This window comes from Pipra filicauda, unplaced genomic scaffold, assembly GCF_003945595.2.
Source record: "Pipra filicauda isolate LSUMZ 115617 unplaced genomic scaffold, ASM394559v2 scaffold4_size7858003_pilon, whole genome shotgun sequence".
NCBI classification, from domain to species: Eukaryota; Metazoa; Chordata; class Aves; order Passeriformes; family Pipridae; genus Pipra; species Pipra filicauda.
The window spans coordinates 4,399,680-4,416,815 of NW_024104643.1; the positions used below are offsets into that span (position 1 = coordinate 4,399,680).

General features: G+C 39.7%; 1 protein-coding gene across 6 annotated transcripts in view; it reads left to right on the forward strand.

Moving 5' to 3' along the window:
• Positions 1-17,136, forward strand: part of CTNNA3 (catenin alpha 3) — a 396,734-nt gene that overhangs the window by 6,931 nt on the left and 372,667 nt on the right. For 5 of the 6 annotated variants that reach the window (XM_039386770.1, XM_039386769.1, XM_039386771.1 and 2 more), the window contains 2 exons: positions 2,279-2,401; positions 12,707-12,813. In XM_039386770.1, coding sequence (XP_039242704.1) covers positions 12,712-12,813 — 102 coding nt within the window. In that variant the 5' untranslated portion in view covers positions 2,279-2,401; positions 12,707-12,711. Of the gene's footprint in view, positions 1-2,278; positions 2,402-6,887; positions 6,959-12,706; positions 12,814-17,136 lie in introns of those variants that run through there. The other variant, XM_039386768.1, reaches the window with a different exon arrangement.

Below are 17,136 nucleotides of genomic sequence, written 5' to 3' on the forward strand. Positions count from 1 at the left end.
GGAGTTAGCAAAAGAGGCTGGAAAACCTACTACCTGAAAAAAAATGTGTGTGTTGGAAGGAAGGATAAGTGAACACTGACATGAAATGATTTTAAATGAACCCCAACAAATAGGCTCAGTGCTTATGGACTACCTGTCGCAACGTGAAGGGAGAGTGGCAGGCAGAGGAGCAGGGGCTAGGGCCCCCTCAGGTCAGCCCCCATTCCCCTCAGGTCAGCCCCCCTTCCCCTCAGGTCAGCCCCCCTTCCCCTCAGGTCAGCCCCCCTTCCCCTCAGGTCAGCCCCCCTTCCCCTCAGGTCAGCCCCCCTTCCCCTCAGGTCACTTCCCTTCCCCTCAGGTCACTTCCCTTCCCCTCAGGTCAGTCCCCCTCCCCTCAGGTCCACCCTCAGTCAAGGTGTATTTCCCTGCCTGTGGTAAGGAATGGGGCAGGAGCCAGTGACCGTGCTCATCCTGGAATTCCAGTGGCCCATAGCAGCGGGGTGACTGTGGTGTTCACTTCCTGTGGTGTTTCTCTTTAAGTTTCAGGATTCTGTAACACAAAGACTTGGGCCCCCAAGGTCTTTTCTTCAGGAAAGTGAACTGGGATTTTTTTGTTTTTCATATGTAATTTCTGCATTTTATTGACTCAATACATCTCTTCCTAGTAATGGCACGGGACATTCGGGTATATACAGAACTTGATGGGCTAACACCCATTTAATGGTTGAAAGACAAATTTTCCAATCAAAACAAAGAGGATTGCTGTTCACTGCTGTAGTAATTTGCTTCATAAATAAAACACTGATGTAGTTACAAAGATCTAATGATTAAAAAGATGCAATAGGGATCATCTACATAACTTCATTTGTCTATATGGAATTTTGCAATGAAGTGAATTGTGGTTTTGTTTGTTCTTAACTTTAAACTAACATTCATGAACTGAGAGAGCTAACAAATGCTGAGAAATACTAACTGCAGTTAGTAAGATTTATACTTTCATTGCGTCCCATAGTTTTAATACGGTACTCAGAAAATTAAATCTTTTTTAGTCCAGCACCTTTCTTCTCTGTTTATTGTTGTTCATGCCTCCTAAATTCATGAATAACAAGTGAGCAAAGAAGGATTTTTTCCAAGGTTCGAGCTTGAAATATAAACCTGAGAGGAATGAATTATGAATAAAATTGTAAGTTTAATATGGCAATGGCAGGTACATTTCCCTGTAATAAATTATTGTACCATCTAGGAAAGTCTGCTTGGTTTATATGAGTAATATTTGATGCTTTTGCATCCATAATCCATTTTGCTGCATTCTTTCTATGCAGCTTTAAGTGCAGAAGACACTATTGAAATCAGTAGACCAAGGTGATTGATTTATTTTTTTCTCCTTGCAGCTGTTTCCGTACTGTCTCTTATGTATGTCCAAGTATTTGTGGGTTTTTTTTCTCTTTCTCTCTTCTGAGTAGTCACAATATGTACTCCTTCTTTAGTTGGTTATTTTTTTTTCCTCCTAGTCGAGCCTCTCCAGTGCTATTAGATGGTGTCAGATTATCTCAACCTTTGGGCTGTCTGTGCCCTTTCTACCTCCAAATAAACTAAAAATAGCAAAACTGCTTTGGTAGAAGTTTTCCAAAATGAAAATTCAGCCCATGACACATGGGCCTCATACAAATTTTCAGACTGAGTGGTTTAAGACCGCTACGATCTTAAGCAGCAGAATTAGAGTCTCTAGCAGAATAGATACAAATATTGAGCAACCTTTGCCTGTTTAGAATTTCCAGAGGTTTTTTGTTCATGAGTGCTATTTCAAACTGCATTTCAGGGTATTCAGATTTGCTATAATAGCAAATTAGCAAAACTTCACTCATGTCCATTTCCTAAATGGCTCTCTTGATGGAAAATCTTATAAATGTGGGATTATGAATCTGGAAGTATGTTTTGGTTGTTTTTTGAAGGTAAATGAAGAAGACTGTTCATACAAACCATGAACATTTATGATTTGTATATTGCATCCGTATTTGGGCTGGGATTTACAGTAATGGTCTTTGCTTGCTTTCTTCCCCTTTCCCTTCTCATGTTCCACCTAAACCTCCCTGATTTTTGAGGGGGCTTTGCCGTTTACTTCACTGGTGTCTGATTTAGGGTCTAAAAACTCGGTGTCAGACTACGTTTGCAAGACTAGGAATGAGCTTGGGTGTCTCTAAGTGGTGTTTTCAGTCGGGCACTACCACTTTGGGAGGAGTTCCAGTTGAGTAATGCCCTCCCAGTTTTGACTCTTCCCCTCCTGTTTTGTTTCGCATAGACTGGGAATGACAGGCAACCATTTGCTGTCTCACTGTCGGTGCCTCAGGAGTCAAGCTGCATCAAGAGAGTTCTTCACAGAGCTGTTTCTAGGAACTCTTTAGTTAGATTCTTGAATCAAAAGGTAAGATTGAAGAGGAATGTAGGCAATTTTCCATGTTAGTGGAAGTACATGAAGCTGTAAATGGAACTGTTATAGTTGTTTAATAAAATAACGAGTTCAAAAGTTAAAAAGAGTTAAAATGCTGGTTTTCTTAACCAACTTGCTAAAAAAAGAACTGTAAACATGACTGTTTTAAAAGTGTTCTTAATATTTTAAATCATCGTGGTCATGTTGCTTTAAGCCAGTAGCCAAAGTTGTGTGATGTGTTTGCTTATCTTCCAGACATGAGAAACTGTATTGAAATAATGGAAAAAGAAGAATAAAATGTTGCATAGATGCTGCTATTTTAAAAAGTTTAACTTACCCCCTTGCACTTTGCTGGATTAGGCATTTCATGCAAGGAAGGTTTATGTAAATGTATATTTATCATGCCTCAGTGTGAAAATACTGACTTACTGCATGATTTTATAACTTTGTTTTTGATTTTAAAATATAGAAGACACTTGTTTATAAGTGAGGGGTAATGAGGGGCTGTTACGTTCAGTACAACCTTCTGCATATTTCAAAACCTTTATGTGCACAATCTTCTGTTAAGTAAAATCCATTTGAATTTCTCTTATTAAAGGCAAGAGCTGTGTTCAGACCTCGTGAAGCCCAAAAGATATCCAACAGCAAAGAATTAGGCCTCATGACAGACATTTAGGAAAAATGCATATTGAACTGTTAATGTTTTCTCCTATTCCAAATCAGTTGGTTGATGTTGGAAAACTAATCCACCTCGGAAAAAGGTTTGGGGTTTTTTGCCTTTTTCTTTATGGTTGCTCTTCACCCAAATCATTTTGAGTTGAAATGAGAGCAAAGGTCAAAATGGGCAGGAATGTCTTCAGTCTTTATTTCTGAAGCTGTTTCACCAGAAACACTGAGCTATATAGAGGTTTTTTTCTGAGCCAGGTTTTGATTTGAAGCTGGTTGTCTGAGTTGATAAAGGAAATAGGATGCCATGCAGCACTGGGAACCCCATTGGAGGAGTAAATGTGCATGTCAAGGTCTATCCATTTATTCAGGCATGGCATGGTGGGATTGTGGTTTCGCTTAAATACTGTTTTTCTGTCCCTGTTTATTGGATTATGCTTTTCTATGTGCTAGGTAGCGCTAGGTAGCTACCTGCCTGCATCCAAAGTGGTTTGCAAGCATATCTCAAAATCAATATATGTACTTCAAAAGTATCAGTCACATTTGCTACCCTTTGTTCTGGGATTGTTTTGTGCGTGTCTGTAGGTAATGGGGAAGAAGGATACTATTCTAGAATACTAGACTACTATTTGGGTCAGTGGACAAAACAAATAATGCAAACTTTTATGTCAGTTTGAAAAGAGTTACATAAACTAGTACGTGATGGTGAAGCATCCTGGGGTAATGCATGGGTATGAAACAACCAAATCCATTGGCAAAATCAGTAGCAGCTCTACAAAGAATAAAAAAACCACATTTTTTTACCTCATTGCAACTGAGCAAGACAAAGACATTTGTTAAGCAAAGCAGTAGAGTGTAATGTTGGAATAGATAATTGTCAGCAAAAAGGGGAAATGGGGAATTGCACATAACAAATAAAATTTTAAAACATTTTAGTAGCATATCATGGAATTTTTTTGTTAGTTATTTTTTTTTAATGAGTTGAACAATATCCTATTTTTAGTGGAAGGTCAACTTGAACTTTATTTAAACAGAGCCTCTGGTTCTGAATAGAGATAGGAACACTTTAAATGTGATAACAAAAGGGAGGGATTGGAGCCAGACCTTCTTGACCTATCCTTAGGAGCACAGGATAGCCATCCATGTAAGAACTGTATGCCACTTAAATAGAGAGGGGTCCTTGTTCTGGGCTCAAAGTGCATGCAGTGAAAATAGCGCTGCGACTCATGTGAAAGGAATTTTTTTCTTTAAGAATTTGAAACGAATCCAAAAAATGGTTGGTTTTTTTTTATAAAGTAAATATTTATTTCAGTACCTTAAATATTACAAGTGTAGTTCCTAGACCAAAAACTTGGTCCTTGTGAAACTGTACCTGGAAGAAATCTTACAAACATAAGATTCTTAAAGTATTTCTAAACTAAGCAGTATTCTTTTAATTCTGCTGTCACTCACAGTGTTGTACATCCACTAGAACTCTGCTGAGCAGGGCGATGATTTAGTTGACTGGGAAGGTGGTGAGGCTGTTGTCAAGTTCCCAAGTTCCCGTGGTCGGGTTTCAGTGGAGAAGAGTTTTCTTGCTGTGGCTGTAGGCTCAGGACCATGACACACATTTTTTTGGATGGTTGAAAAACAGCCTGGCATGCCAGTGCAAAGCCAGAAGTTGTGTAGCTGGTCAGGCTGTAGGATTCACACTTCTGCTGGAGCGACTCCTAGAATTGGTCGCTGTGTCGCAGCTGGAAGTGTGTGCGTTCACCAAAGGCAGGAATTCTGGTGGTGTGTTTAAGGGACATGAAGGTATTAGCTGACCTAGGAATAAGAATACTAGTATCTGGGTAAACTTAACATGTGAGTATGGAAGAAGATGCTATATACTTTAGATTTATAGTGTAAATTATATTTGGAAATGTTTTACTCTCCTTAACCTGCTTATTGGCCTCAGTTAAAGAAAGTGGAAGTAAGGTGCTCCAGTGACTATGATGGTTTTATCCCAGCACTCTGTCCCTGATTCTGCCACTGGCATTCTCTGTGATCCCGAGTAAATAATTTTTCCTTTGTGATTCTATTTCCTTATGTGATATTGAAACACAACCTCTGCTTGGAAAAGTGCTTTGATGGAATGCACTGTAGGAAAACTAGGCCTGAGTGTTAAACAAGGAAAAGAGAGCATGTTCTGAATGTTATAACCCTGGGGAAAATCTTAATTTTTTTATCTCACTAAATATCAGAAGGTTTGTGTGAGACAAGTTCGTTGAGGTGTAATGCTTTCTCCCATCTCAAATGTTATTTTTCCATAACCCATAATTAAACTTTTTCACGCCATGAGCTCAGTCGTGACCTGTTGCTTGCCATGTGGATTCTCCAGTATCCATACAGAACTAGGCTCAAGCTAGTTTCTTTTCCTTGGTAGCTTGATTTTAAGGGATGATATATAACACTGTTTATGCTGAGAACTATGTTGAAGAACTTGGAAATCTTATGTCCTTGGGAATTTCAGCTGCTTTTCAGATGTGGATTGAAAAGGTGCTCTAGGGAGAAAGTAGACACAGGCAGAAGTGAAAGGGAGTATAAAAAGAAGTGCTGTGGTTTTTATTTTCCAGTTACTTCACTGCAAATCTACACCTAAATGCAAAGCCTGTTTAAATAAAGTAGCTTTCAGCTATTAAATGTTATTAATGGATCTGAATCTTGTCACCTTCTTCAATTCTCCAGTTCTTCTTTCCTTTGTGATGTCTGTGCATTAACATGGGAATAACATGCGTGTTTCTTGTTGCCAGTGGTAAGAAGTGAGAAAGTCTGAGATGGTTAGGGTGTAACCTGACAGCTTTGTCTGGAAATCTAAATAATTTGGCAGGTGCATTGTAGGTTTTCCCCGGTAATTAATGGGCCAGATCGCTCCCAGGTGTTGGAGATAGTGCTCCATTCTGGGCCTTGGTCTGGCCCACAAAGTACAGCAGGTCTTCAAGCAAAAGAATTGTTGTATTGGGAACAGAACTAGAACATTTTAACATTCTGAATATCTTATTTCATGTCACCTAGAGAATTAAAGAGAAATGCAGCAATTGTTTTTGTGACTTCTCTGAAGTCTGATTAGCTCTCGCTGTACTGGCTCATTAGCAAAAAGACTAAAAAATTTTATTCCCAGAGTGCTGTTGGTACCAATTGATTAAGCGGTATAAGAAATATTGAAATTAAGACCAAATAATAAAAAGCATTCTATTACATATTCTCACGTCTTGGAAATCCTCCGGTGCCCTGTCCGTGTGTATCTTGTTAAAAAACAAATCAAGACTACTTTGTCTTAATATTTTTTTCTAGTCTTCCCTGTTTTTCAGAAGCCAATAGGCCTGTGCATTTTGTGAGATTGATAGGATAATATATTTTATGTCATTATAGAGTACTACACAATAGAGAAAAACTAACAGAGAAAACAAATTTGGTGCCAAGTGACTGGGTGAGAGCCTTATGAATCCCTTTGCTGTCCAGCTCAGGAGGCTGAGAGTGAGTCATTGCCTCCAGACAGAAGTTGGCATACAACTGGAATATATGGGAAAACAGTAGCTGTGCTGAAAATTCCAAGAACAATCACTAGAAGTATGACGTGTTTCATGTCATCTAATTGTTCAAAAGCTTGTTAACTCTGATTTTTGTTGCCATGCTTGTGCCCTTGGATATAGCTTTAAGGATGCCCATCCCCCTGCCAGCCCTCCAGCAGCCACTGTGTCCTGTCAGTCATCCTGAAATACACTGGAGAGCTTGTCAGGCAGTGCCTTGCAGATGCCTCAGGAGCCCCATAGTGAGCCACAGCAGTTGCACTGAAGTTCCTAACGCAAGGAAATTACGTAGTTGCCTTAGTGCTGAATATGGACCATGTGTTTTCTAGGATAGGTGAGTGATATGCTGTTGGCTTTTTTATGCTCTAGCAGGAAATGGATTTTAAAGTTCAGATTTTCTAATTTATGCAGAATATCTTTGGCTCTGCTTTCTGACACTTATTGTATCTGTATGCAGATGGTTTAAAAGCTGCAGGTGCTGTGTTCACATTGTGCTGCAGATGGATACAGACTTTGGCTGTTTTTCCAGTGCCTTTGACCATTTTTCCAGTGTCTTTGGCTATGTCTGATGAAAAGGCAAAATTCTCCTGATATTGAAGTTTGTAGCACTTGGTAGGAGCGTGCAGGTGGTTGCTTTTCTGGCTGTTCTGGGACACAACTGTATCTTGTGACACATGCTTAACATCCTAAGTGTTGTAAGAGCAGCTCGTCTCCAGTGCTGCAATCGCCCACTGTAAAGGTTAATCTAACCGAGTGTGAGGTTATAGCAGCCTTCTGCCAAAATATCTCGCAGTCAAGACCCCTGCTGTAATTAGGAGGCATATTATACTGGACTAGACATATGCATTTCCAAAAAAAAGAAAATGGACTGTGATTCTCATTTTTTTCCTGAGGCAAACACCAGATTTTGTCATCTTAGTGAGTGTGATCTGGAAGGACAGAAGTTCCCTTACTAAGTGGAAGTATCAGAAAATATCTCAGAATGATCTTTACTGGCTGCGTATTTTTCTTTCTATCACCTATGATACTTGCCTTGATTAAAAAAAAGATGAATTAAAAATCAAAATTAAATATTGGTTACCATATAGTATGGTATATAACAGTAAGGAGAGCCTCATAGGTTAGAAGTATGTAGTCAAGGTATCAAAATAATTTAAGATTTTGTAGTTTTCCCTGCACTGGCTTGCAAGGTTGTTTCCATCTTTTGGGCTACTCTAAGGAAGTTTCAGAAAACATTAGAATTTTACTTAAAAAAAAATTACTGGAATCAGCAAGTGAGTCCTTAAATGAGTTATTTATACCTTAGAATATAATTGAAATTTTCAGAGACAATAGTTTTTGCAATTGACTTTCAGTTAATGATGAGTTATGGGCCTGACTCAAGGCTAAAAGATATTATTGGCGCTGGCTTTTGAACTCAGGGTTCAAGCAAAGAATAAAAATGCTGATGTTAGGCAATACGCTGAGGTTCAAAACCAAGCAAACAAACAAAACCCCAGCACAACCCAGAAAAGGAAAAGTCATGGCATGTGGATTCACATTTTTCTGACCTGCAAAAATGAGGTTGAATTTGTAACACTTTCCAAGTTTGAGACTGCTCAAGGGTGGAATTCTGGAGCACAGTGATCTCTAGTAAGAGGAGTTGACTGTAATTGCAACTATATTTTTATCTGCCAAATTTTATAAAAGATCTGATTGTTGTAGATGACCTGTAGCATGGGAAGTTGTGCTGAGAGAACGGAGAGCAGCTCTGCTGCAAGCAGCAAAGGTTTTATTTCTGGATTTTGAGTAAAGCAGTTGCTAACACCCTTCTATCAAGGAATTGAGAGGAAGCCACTGCAAAGTTAAAGCATGAGTGCATCTGCAGAAAAACTAATCTGAAAATCATCTAGTAATGTCTTCAGATCTCAGTAGAATCACGAAGTACTGTCTCCAACTATTTCTTACGTGTCCCCTTGCAACTGATATATGAAAATTCACAGCACAATCAATACTATCTATTTGCAACTGTTGTGATGGATTTCAAGAAGTGTCCATATACTGGGAGGCTCCTAAAAATGTCAAAGATAAGGCTTGGTAACCAGCAATATCATAAAGATTTATTTTTTTCTAATGTGAATAAAAGGCAGTTTGAAATGTAGGCCAAAGATTTAGAAAACCAGTGAATTGCAGATTGTACAAAAGAGTCTGCCTTTGAAGCAATCCCATGAAGTTGGAGGAGAGTGTCTTGTTGAATTAAAATGCTTTTGGAATCAGGGGTTGTCATGTGAAAGGGGGGAGTTTAGATTTTGCCTGTTGGTGCCCCCGGGAAAGTCGAGACCTTCGTGTCCCACCAGTCACCGTCTTGTAATGAGACCCTTCCCCAACAGTCACAAGATCAGAGGGGGATTTGACTGCCCCTGTCAGAGGGGCTCAACCAACAGTCTGGAGACTTTTAGAGCAATCTACTGAGATATATATTAAGGAAGCACAAGCTCTAGTACTAATAACAGCATTTAACTTGTGTAGAGTATAATTCTTACCCAGGGCACCCCTGTGGGGGGAGAAGATGGGCTCAGCCTGTCAGCTGACCCCAGCAGTTTCAGTGGAGTCTTCTGCAATCTTCCCCCATCCCCAACTTACTTTTATACTATTTCTTTATGTTTAGGTGGAGCTTGAGTAGCTCTAGTCATAAATACCTTTTATTTCTGATTGGTGTAAAGTTCTCTTGCCTAATGGGTGGTCATCTGAGGGGTGGTTTGATGTGGTTGTTGGCTCAGCAGCAGAACCCCTTGTTTCTTCCTTGGCTGACAGGTACTGTATGGTCTCATGATCTTCCAAGTAGCACAGTGTTTCAGCTTTCTGCCAGGATTTCAATGGAGGGAGGCCACGTAGACTTCACTTTGTTCTGCTCTCTGTTCCATCCCTCTGAGCACACGATTATCGTTGTATGGGGAGCATGTCGACTGCATTCCATCCACGGACTTGCAGCTGCATTTTACTCTAAGAATTCTTAGTCTCCTCTAAATTTTAACCCTGCCCATCATCCCACAGGGGTGGACATAGCAGAAACAGCACAGATGCTTCTCTGCTGTATGTTCAGAGACCGCACCAACGTGCTGGCAAGTGGGCACAGACGTGACCCGGTGTTTGCCAACACTGCAGGACAATCCAAGGTGCACTCACTATGGTTTTGTTAGGGGAGAGGCAAATAAATACCAATGCAGTTTGGAACTGAAGCTGAGGAGAGCAAGGGTGTGAGTGACAGACATTTTTGGCTTTCAGAGCAAGTTATTAGTACTGTAGGGGAGAGCTTACTTGAACGGGTTCAAAAGAATCTCTCGCTCATATTTGCTGTCTTTAATTCCAATGATTGTGTGGAGGTCTGAATGTTGGTGGGAACCTGGCTTCCAGGTTACTCATGGCTCCCTTGCTATCATAGCAAATGCTACTAGATATAACTATCTCTGTCTAGAATTTTAATCTACTTGGCAGGCATGAAACCTTTCTGAATATTCATTGTTCAATGAAATGATGCAATTAATAGATGTTAGTCCTTTGAGACTGCATTTTATACTAGTCCTCTCGCTACTGAGTAGACAGACTTCACTTGCATCATTATATATTGAGAGTATTTCCAAAGAATTATATGATTGAGAAGTTGGTTTTGCTTTTGTTTTTATTTTCCAAACATAAAGAACCAATGGGTCTAACACTAAGAATCACTAAAGATAAAATAAAAAGCTTTTTTAAAAAGTCTTGCTTGCGTGAGTACAGTGTGGCATATCTTTGGCCTGAGCTGTAAGAATAAGCCCTTGTTGCAGAGGTCAGCACACCAAGGGTGTTATGTGCACAATGTGAAGAAGCCAGGAGGTGTTGCACTTCCATGATGACCCAAGCTGTAGCTGTATGGAGCACTCTGAGTGATTCTAAATTTGTCTTATAGCAATTGTTCCACTAAGCGGTAGATGGAAAGAGCCTGCCTTATTTCTTGCTTTGTTGCATATACAGTGTATTGTCAAGAAGTGACAGCCTGACCCACAGCTAACATGCTGGGCTGGATGGGCTGTTGATCTGGTTCTGCAGGACATGTTGAATGTGCTTGTTGATGCTCCTTGATTTTTGATGTCTCCTGTCTCTAGCGGTCTGAGATTCTGAAAACGTTACTTACTTTGGAAACAAAGTATTTTGCCTGCTGAGAGCATGCCTAACCACCAGTCTCTACAGCTATTCCGTGTTTGCAGTGTTTTGTTCTGAGCTCAATGAGTAAATCAGTATTTTCCAATGAGTAGAACAGAAGACAGCGAGTCATCCATCCGTTGCAAGGCGCTTTGTAGCAGCTGCAGTGAGGCTTTGTGAGTAAGAGGTGTGCTCTGTGCACTTGCACAGCTCCCACTTCATCCTGTGGGGGAGAAGGCACAGCAATTGGATCTGGCAGAAGGGCTGCAGACCTTTCCCACCACTTGTTTCTGAAGCAGTGAATTATGAGGGGGCTCAGTTCCCTTCAAACAGAGGGATAAGGATTATTTCAAAACTGTTGGATTATCCTGCCTACTGATTTATTGGACAGAAAGAGAACCACTGACGCTGGTGATTTTGGGAGTCTCAGATTTTATCTCATTGGGGTTTGTTACAAGTATCTAAATGCTGAATGTGTAAAATCCAACCATATAATTTGCTTTGACATTTTCTAGAGTTCTCTTTCCATTATTCATTTCCATGGAAGGAAAAGTGTCATTCTGGTCAGTCTGATCTCAGGCTTCTCTTCTCTTTATCTTTTGGCTTGGAATTAAAATGGAAAAATCCCTTCTCTACATATGGTATGGTATCACCTGGCTGAATGCAGCTGAATCTGTGGGAACTTAGGTTTGCCACTAGTGCAGCTTGTAATAAAAGAATAAACTTGGCACTTGTGTAACCTTTATTAAGAATGGCAAACCCGTAAATTGCTTTTAACTGTAATTCTTTAAGTATTGTTGATATTATCTTTGCTTGTAAGTGAAATGTGAATAACTCTTCAGATCCATTTCTACACAACTCGCTATAGAAACCCTAAACCTATTGTGTTGTATTAAATCAATGCTAGGTTCACTGGAAGGTAACAGTATATCTCTTTAGCCTGCACAGTTGCAGTACTTTATTAGTTTATTATGCAACAGCAATGATTGTAATAAGTCTTGCTTAAAAATGACAGATACCCATTATTTGTGTGTTTGAAGTCTTTATTGGCTAAAAAGGCTTTGCTGAGCTATGTTTTATGGGACGTTAAATTACAGCAAAATTTAAAATGTCTTTTATTTTGGGACAATAATCAGTTGCATTCCAACTAAAGCACAGTTATAATTCTCTGGTGGTACACACACATTTCAGGTTAATGGCCTGAACCGTGGCCCAGTGAACTTGGTGAAAACCCTTAAATTAACATCAATAGACTTTGGATCAAGTTCCTAATGAATGATTTGTTCACTTTAAAGACCTTACTTAGCTTTACTTCCATCTTATTGACTTCAGTAATAGGCTGTCTTGACTTAATCTGTCTTGACACTTAGAAAAGGTTTGTTATTGCATGTTGTAAAATGACAAAATACTTCACTTTCTCCTGCTATTAATTTCCAGTAGCTCTAAGGTCTGCTGTATGATTTTGTTCTTAAGGTGTTTATTATGACCACTGTAATTTGGTGCATGGAGTGAGATAACAAGTATTGTGCACATAGCATTAATGTTTTTGTGATAAATTCAGTAATGTAATATAATATTTTTGCTTTAAAGCTCCTTTTTAGACTACTAGAGAACTTACATTTAATGGTATTCTAATGCAATTATCCTTGTGTATTTCTTAATATGTGGTCAACGTAGAAATCTGTGTGAGAAGACAAGAAATTATATGTACTTTAAATCTATGATTTCACAGTCCATGTAAGCATTAACATATTTTTTTTCACAGTGAAGAATCGTAAAAATTACTTTTTTTTCTTGAAATCCTAAGGCTGTTATGAAACAAGTCCATATTCCCATAGGCAGTCTCTCTGCTCTGAGGGCAATGAGACTTGCAGTCATGGCTAATATTTACTTACTGCACTTTTTTTTGTTGTTTTGTACCTAGGTGAAATGTCAACCAAAGTGCCAAACATTAAGCTGAAAATTGATCCTCGGGATCTGCAGATCCAGACATTTACAGTGGAGAAATTACTGGAACCGTTGATAATTCAGGTATTTTAGGATTGCAGAAAATAGGGGGGAAGGGAAGAAGGCTGAAGAACTTTGACTAAGGACATTATTATGAAAGGCACACACACAGCTCTTCTGCACTTGTAGTTTATTCTGGCTCAGAACCTGTCCAGGGGGATCTGCCTTCTTCCAGATTTAGTCACTTGTTCAGTCACTTCCATTTTTGCCACACAATATATCATAGTAAATGTTACATGTTCTCTTGTAAGTGCTATCTGGTAGATGTTTCAATGTAGACTACACAGCAAATGGATTTCCAGTGCAGGAAGAGTTTCATATTTGAAGTAGTGGACAGAGTAGAAAAGAGCCTTGAAAATCTGTAGGTGAGTTTCTTTATCTGAATTTTGAGAAGAATGGCATTCTGGGACATTTTAGGGTCTTTAATACAATGGAGAGGACCTACTCAAAGACCTGACCTCCTTTTGCAAATACTGTGTATAACTAAGAAAGTGTTAGGAGACCTCTGTAGCAATATGTTACAGGATGAAGAACAGAAAGGAAATCTGTTTTGAAACTTCAGCTATTTTGAATTTTCTCTCCCTTGTGTGTAGAACAAAGATATTGGGTTACCTGCATGTAATTAGTCACACACAGCCCAAGGAAGCCATCTTACCTCTGTCCTTTTCTATGCTCTTCTCAATCTTAGAAAAGCTTGAGTCTGTTAAAAATGGAAGTGCTATGGTTCTAGGAGAATATGATTTGTCTGAAAATGCTTTGTTTCAGAACAGAACTGTGGAAGGAAAACTCGAATTTTGAGTGGAAGGAGACAAAAAAAGTGCTGAAAATGCAAACCAGGTTAAAACTAATACTCAATGAAGGGTGATTGAGATGCTAGAAGGGTAATAAATGAAAACTGGTCTGTGATTAGAAAGAGAATCAGACCAGTCACAGATAAAAATTATGTTCTTGCTAGATTCACTTAGCAACTGCTGCTGGAATACAGTTTGAGATTTATGTTGTAATTTATTTATTTAATAAATAAATTTGTCTTGTAATGCTGTAGCAGGAAAGGAGCAGTGGAAGTGTTTGAGGTTCCCTGAAGTCTGTCCTAGCCACTTATGCTAAATGTTGGAGCAATCATTAGGTTAACAGCATCAATCTTGGAGAAAACCAAGCCAAAACCAACCTAGGAAGTCACTAGGATGTAGTTGTGGAAGTAACTGTGCAAATTACTTTGTTAGATTGACTTTCACCCCTGCAATCTGCAGTTGGCAGTGGTGATCGCTTTGAAACTGTGAAAATAGTAGGACACATTATTTTGTATAAAACCCCCTCGGATGTGGCAGCTTCTCTGTCCATGCCCTTTGGAGTCCCTTGGATCACTGGCGAAGGACAGGGAGTTGAAAGGCTTGTATTCTCCCCTGGCAGCCATGCCATAGAAGTTTGCTCACCCAGAGAACGCACACGGTTGGTTTTTGTTCTAGGTACAGGGAGTTTTCTTTCTGTGTGCTGAAAGGGATGAACCAGGGTGTGTTTGTATGGGCAGTCCTTCAGATTGGAAACAGTGGGCAGGGGTTCTGCTGTTGTCATTAGATCACTTGAGTTCATTTTCAAATGACTAGGGATTGCAGTTACACTGAATTAAATTTTTAACAAAAAATGATAGTTTATGATTGGTGCTTAAAAACACTTTTATATTAAGGTGAAAGTGAACCAAATATTTTATACTCAGGGTACCAAGACATTGTTTCTTGAACTACTGCAGTATTAAAAGATTGTCTCTAAGTGCTGCCTGGAACTGAATACAGCCTGACAGAACCTCTGCACAGTTCCTTAGGAACGCAGTATTTGGGATAACTATGACAACCCCCCCCACCCCTTCAGCCTAATAAGTAATGGCAATAAAAGGCAACAGCGACAAGATTCAGCTTTGTAACTGTGATGGCACATGGGCTTGAAAACGACTTAAAACCCCCCTGTGCCTCTAGCACAGCTTTTGCTCCTACCAGAGATGTGCTGGGGGACTTGCTGTGTGTGACAACAAGGTGTTAATGACTGGGAAATGTGGTCATGCATGAGCAGGATTAATGGGGTTATGTTTTCCCTTTTTCTTGTAATGATATCATTTTGACTGTGTATTCTGCCACTACAGTGCAAGCTGAGTTGACAATGGCACACTATGTGAGCTACTGTGTGGTTCAATTCTTTCTGTACGGGATCTGCATAAAGTTTTTGCATTCCTCATTGGGATTCTGTGTTAGAGAATGCAGAGTAGTTTTTCTGTTTTCTGTAATCTCCATGAACAAAGAACTGTCTATCAAATTTTGACTTGTATTTGAGATCAGAAGCTGCCTCCGATATTTCCTGATGGTGATGCTGAAGATGAAGGGTCTCGTAGTCAAGAGTTTTCACCTGCAGGAATGATTATTTTTTCCATGCTTTCCCATTTGTTTTATTTCCTTTCCTCCTCAAAATATGAATGAACAGTGCATAGAATGACATTTTACATAAAAAAGACTACAGTAAAAATCTGAGAAATAGAATATATTATTTTCTGGGAAATGTGATTAAATACCTAAGACACATAAAAAGTATCTTTTACATGATAGATTTTTGGGGCAACTTGCAACTTTTGATGGTGTTTGATGCCTTTCTTGTTGGAAGTATCAGCCTATAATCTCTTTAACTCATTCTTAAAAATATGATCATTGAAACTGCATTAAAGGCTTTAGAACTGATGTTAGAGGGTTTGTAAAAATAAAAGGTAGAACGATTCTTATTCCCAGTGCATTCTCTTACCAGCTGGCTGATTTATGTGCAATAAATAATTTCATTTTCTTCCTTTGAACCACAGTCAGAAAAATACATGAGCCCTCTCTAACAATCTGAGCCAGAGTTATTAATGTTGCTGTCTCCCTTGGGACCTTCCAAAGCAGTCTATGTCAAGTGGATGGTCCTTTTTCTCCCCAAATTTCACATGAATGAAATAGGGGGCAGGGCTTTTATCTTTCAAAGATGTGTTTATAGAAATGTTCCCAGAGGATGTTTGTCAGTGACTTTTAAAAGTACTGATTCATGAAAAGCACTCGAGTGCATGAATTCATGGACAAGATCTAAAGGTGAGCTGAGGCACAGAGAGCACACTTCTCATTTTGTGCCTGTGTGTGGAGCCCTCCTTCACAGACCAGCTCAAACTTCAACTCCACTGCAGCACTTAGCTGAGTTTGCCTGCTGGCCTGAGAAATTCAGAGTCAATTCTCTTGCTTTGCCTACGCAATACTGCTGGTGGTTGGAATGCCATTAATAAAATGAAGCTCCAGGGTTAGATCTGTACTTAATATTATACTATCCATGCTTCAGCACAGAGAACAGAACAGAGGATTAAAAAACATCAGTGAACTTAATGAAAAAATCCTTTCGGAGTCTTTCCATAGTGTGACAACTCAAGCAGTGCCTTTAGAGCATAGTCTTTCAGAAACATTCTGTTGGAGTGTGGAGGCTGTGCTCAGATGATGAGGAATGTTGAGTGGGATGCTCTATGAAAATAAGTTCTTTATGGATGTTGAAATGCGTTGTTAAAAAATATAATTTGGACAAAGCTACATTCTGGGCAAAATGATGTACAGTTTTAATGTTGAGAGCATACCAAAGACTTCAGAGGTGCTGAGTTCTGGCCACTGTGATACTCCCTTGTAAGAAGAGAAGGTGTTTGGAAAGGTGCCTGTACTCATTTTGAGTATTTGTTTCTGAGATACCTTGGGAGTCTTAAGTTGGAAATATGGAAGATTCAGCACTTTAGGGGGAAAAGGAACTGGGGGTGCTGTTGGACAGCATGTGCCCAGGTGGCCAGAAGGCCAGTGGGATCCTGGCCTGGATCAGAAATAGTGTGGCCACAGGACTAGGGCAGTGATTGTGCACTGGTGAGGTCACACCTCGAATACTGTGTTCAGTTTTAGGCCCCTCATGACAAGAAAGACATTGAGGTGCTGGAGAGTGTCCAGAGAAGGGCAATGGATATGGGGAAGGGTCTGGAGCACAAGTCTGAGGAGGAGCAGCTGTGGGTGTTTAGCCTGGAGAAAAGGAGGCTTGGGGGGACTTTATTGCTCTCAATTCCCTGAAAGGAGGTTGTGGCCAGGTGGGGGTTGGTCTCTTCTCCCAGATAACAAGTGATTGAAGAAGAGGAAATGGCCTCAAGTCGCACCAAGGGAGGTTTAGATTGGATATTAAGAAAAATTCTGCCCCTGACAGGAGTGTCAAGCATTGGAACAGGCTGCCAAGGGAAGTGGTGGGGTCACCACCCCTTGAAGTATTCAAAAAACATGTGAATGTGGTGCTTAGGAACATGGTTTGGTGGTGGACTTGGCA